Source organism: Nothoprocta perdicaria, unplaced genomic scaffold, assembly GCF_003342845.1.
Source record: "Nothoprocta perdicaria isolate Ctin4 unplaced genomic scaffold, notPer1 scaffold_504, whole genome shotgun sequence".
Lineage (NCBI taxonomy): Eukaryota > Metazoa > Chordata > Aves > Tinamiformes > Tinamidae > Nothoprocta > Nothoprocta perdicaria.
The window spans coordinates 63,404-67,713 of NW_020455760.1; the positions used below are offsets into that span (position 1 = coordinate 63,404).

Consider the following 4,310-nt stretch of genomic DNA (forward strand, 5'->3'; position numbering starts at 1 on the left):
TGGCCCCATGGCGCTGGTGGCCCCATGGCACTGGTGACCTCATGGCGCTGGTGGCCCCATGGCGCTGGAGGCCCCATGGCGCTGGTGGCTCCATGACGCTGGTTGGCCCCATGGCGCTGGTGGCCTCATGGCGCTGGTGGCCCCGCAGCATCGCGCCCTGCGTTCCAGCCCCGCCACACCCCCTCCTGCCACCCCTGTGTCCCCTGGGGCACCAGGCGGAGGCCACACGGGAGGCTCCCCCGCAGGACACGGTGACGACGCGGCCAGGGCGGGTGTCACCGCCAGGCTGGGGACAGGGAGCACCGGGGGGGCTCCCTGCTGGCCGGGGGCGCCGCGGGGGGCACCTCTTTGGGCACGGGGGGACGGGGACCGGCCGGGGGGACCCCGGGGCCGCCGGAGGCCTCTCCGTGACTGCCCGCTCCATGACTAAGTGCCTGCGTCCGCCCGGGGCCGCGCGCGGGGCTGGGGCCGGCGCCTGTCCCCTCGGGGCTCCCCCCTCGGGGCTCCCCCCTTGGGGCTCCCCCCTTGGGGCTCCCCCTTTGGGGCTCCCCCTTTGGGGCTCCCCCCTTGGGGCTCCCCCCTCGGGGCTCCCTCTCTCTCTCTCTTTTTTTTCCCTTTCCCGGTCATTTCATAGAACTTTTCGATCCAATAAAGCATGGTGGGGATTTTAAGAGCCGCCGGCCGCCGCGCTGCTCCTTGCGGGCACCGGGAATCCCGCGGGCGGCCGGGCCGGGGCCGCGGTGCCACCGGGGCCTCACAGCTCGGAGGTGGCAGCCGTGTCCCCGCCGGGCAGGGTGACACCCAGGGGTGGCCGGGGACGTGGTGCCACCGGGGCCTCACAGCTCGGAGGTGCCAGATGCGTCCTCGTCAGGCAGGGTGACACCCAGGGGTGGCCGGGACCCTGGCGCCACCGGAGTCTCACAGCTCGGAGGTGCCGGTCGCGTCCCCGTTGGGCAGGGTGACACTGAGGGGTGGCCGGGGACGCGGTGCCACCGGGATCTCACAGCTCAGAGGTGGCAGCCGTGTCCCTGCCGGGCAGGGTGACACTGAGGGGTGGCCGGGGACCCTGGTGCCACCAGGACCTCACAGCTCGGAGGTGCCGGTCGCATCCCTGCCGGGCAGGGTGACACAGAGGGGCAGTGGGGACCGTGGTGCCACCGGGGCTTCACAGCTCAGAGGTGCTGGTCGTGTCCCCGCTGGGCAGGGTGACACTGAGGGGTGGCCGGGACCCTGGTGCCACCAGGACCTCACAGCTCGGAGGTGCCGGTCGCGTCCCCGCCGGGCAGGGTGACACCCAGGGGTGGCTGCGCCATGGCCTGGGCCTCCTCGCGGGCCGCCCGCCACGAGCGCCGCGGCTGCGTGGCCTTGCGGACGCGCTGCGGGGACGGGGGGCGGCGCTGCTCGGCCACCCTCGGTCCCCGCGTCCCCGTGGCCACATGTCCCCGTGTCCCCACATCCCCCTGTCCCCATGTCCCCACATCCCCCTGTCCCTGCGTCCCCACATCCCCCTGTCTCCCGTGTCCCCTGCAGCTCCGCATCCCTGCGCTCCCGTGTCCCTGTGTCCCTGTGTCCTGGTGTCCCTGCAGCACGTCCCCCCATCCCCGTGACCGCCACATGCCACCCATGAACCCCACATCTCACATGTCCCCCCGTCCTCATGTCCCCGCGCCCCTTCCTCCCCATGTCCCCGTGTCCCCACATCCCTGCATCTCCATGTCCCTGTGTCCTCATGTCCCTTCATCCCTTAGTCCCCATATCCCCACTCCCGCATGTCCCTGTGTCCCCATGTCTTCACATCCCCCACGTGCCCCATGTGTCCCCATGTCTCCACATCCATGTGTCCCTGTGTGCCCGCATCCCTGTGTCCCCACACCCCTGTATCCCCATGTCCCCACATCCCTGTGTCCCCATGTCCCCGCCCTCCTGTGTCCCCATGTCCCTGTGTCCCCATGTCCCCATGTCCCCGTGTCCCCGTGTCCCCATGTCCTCATGTCCCGGTGTCCCCATGTCCCCACATCCCCATGTCCCTGTGCCTGGTGCCCCTGTGTCCCCATCCCCGTGCCCCCATGTCTCCACATCCTTGTGTCCCTGCACCCGTGTCCCCACGTCCCCGTGACCTCCTTTCCCCCCACCCATGTGTCCTCATTTCCCCACGTCTCCGTGGCCCCGCGCCCTGTGCCCGTGTCCCCTTGCCCCTGTGTCCCCATGTCCCCATGTCCCCACATCCCCGTGTCCCCTTGCCCCTGTGTCCCCATGTCCCTGTGCCATGTCCCCATGTCCCCACGTCCCCGCACCCTGTGTCCCCATGTCCCTGTGTCCCCACATCCCTGTGTCCCCTTGCCCACGTCCCCGCGCCCTGTGTCCGCATGTCCCCGTGTCCCCATGTCCCCACATCCCTGTGTCCCCATGTCCCTGTGTCCCCACGTCCCCGCGCCCTGTGTCCCCATGTCCCCACATCCCCGTGTCCCCTTGCCCGTGTCCCCATGTCCCCATGTCCCCACATCCCCGTGTCCCCTTGCCCCTGTGTCCCCATGTCCCCACGTCCCTGTGCCATGTCCCCATGTCCCCACGTCCCCGCGCCCTGTGTCCCCATGTCCCTGTGTCCCCACATCCCTGTGTCCCCTTGCCCACGTCCCCGCGCCCTGTGTCCCCATGTCCCCGTGTCCCCACATCCCCGTGTCCCCACATCCCTGTGTCCCCACGTCCCTGTGTCCCCATGTCCCCGCGTCCCCATGTCCCTGCGCCATGTCTCCACGTACCCATGTCCCCACACCCCGTGTCCCCTTGCCCCTGTGTCCCCGCGTCCCCATGTCCTTGCGCCATGTCTCCACGTCCACGTCCCCTTGCCCCTCTGTCCCTGTGTCCCCTCGCCCCTGTGTCCCCATGTCCCCATGCCCTGTGTCCCCGCATGCCCACGTCCCCGTGTGCCCACGTCCCCGTGTGCCCTCGCCCCTGTGTCCCCATGTCCCTGCGCCGTGTCCCCGCGTCCCCGCGTCCCCTTGCCCCTCTGTGCCCGCGCTCACGTCTCTCAGCGTGCCCGCCTCGCGGCACAGCGCGGCGGCGGCCCACAGCAGCGGCTGCGCGCCCACCAGGACGCCCATGCAGACGCCCAGGCCGCGGCCCCAGGCGGGCAGCGCGGCGGCGCCGGCGCCGCACACGTGCACCACGGCGAACACCAGCGCGACCTGCGGGCCCAGGCGTCCCCGTGGGCCACGAGCCCGGCGCGGGCCCCGGCGCGCGGGGACAGCCCCGGGCGGCCCCTACCAGCAGCAGCGCCGGCGTGACGAGCGCCCAGCAGCCCTGGGCGCAGCCGAGCGCGCGGCTCCAGCCGCGCGGGCACCGGCGCATCACGGCCTCGACGTCCCGGCGCAGCTGCCGCAGCCCTGATGGGAGCCGTGGTGACCGTCCCCGAGTGTCCCCAAGTGTCCCCCGCGCCACGCAGAGCCCCCGGGGCGCGGCGCTCACCGTAGCCGTAAGCGACGCCGACGCTCATGCAGAGCGCGGCGAAGAGGAGGCCGAAGCTGGCGCTGTACTCGTCAATGAGCGTGAACCAGAAGATGCCTCCCTGTGATGGCAGGAGGGTCAGCGGCACTGGGGGTCCAATGGGGGGGTCCCCCGGTGGCTCCGGCCGCACCTCGGTCACCAGGAGCAGCCCCAGCAGGTAGAAGCTGAAGCAGACGCCGAAGAGGAGCGCGATTTTCAGCTTGAGGCTGCGCAGGGCCGGGAACGCGTCCTGGATGCCCCTGACGATTCCCTCCACGGTGCCAAACTGGGGGACGGGGACGTCAGCGCCAGGGGACAACCCGTGGGGGGCTGCGTGGCCGGGGGCCCCCGCGGCACCGGCGGGATGCGGCTCCGTCCCTGCGCAGCCCCATTGCCCCCGGGCAGCCCCCGTGGCACCTGCAGGGTCCCGTTGCCGGGGCACATTGCGCCAGCCGCGTGCCCAGGCTGGGGGGTACCCGGTCCACCCCCATCCAGGCTCATCATGGCCCGGCGGGGACATTCACCAGTGAGTCGCTCCCTTGCACCAAGAGCGTGAGGAAGAAGATGATGGACCAGAAGATGGAGCCGGGCATGAGGGCCACGATCTCGGAGTAGGCGATGAAGGGCAGCCCGGGGCCTGCGGGCGACACGGCCGGGCGCTGGACGGGAGCCGGGGCGCCGCGAGCGGGGACGTCCCGCGGCGGCATCGCGCCCCACCTGCGGCCACCACGTCGCCGACGGGCACCTGCTGCCTGCGGGCCATGTAGCCCAGCGCCGAGAAGGCGGCGAAGCCGGCGAGGAGGCTGGTGCAGCCGCCGGCCGCGGTG

The 4,310-nt window shown here is 71.9% G+C and overlaps 1 protein-coding gene across 1 annotated transcript in view; it reads left to right on the top strand.

The window, feature by feature from the left end:
* The window catches only part of STIM1 (stromal interaction molecule 1), a 61,044-nt gene extending 60,392 nt beyond the window's left edge, over window positions 1-652 (top strand). Inside the window, exon 14 of the mRNA XM_026048018.1 lies at window positions 635-652. Within this exon, the coding sequence (XP_025903803.1) occupies window positions 635-652 (18 nt within the window). The remainder of the gene's footprint in view (window positions 1-634) is intronic.
* The last annotated feature ends 3,658 nt before the right edge of the window (window positions 653-4,310 follow it).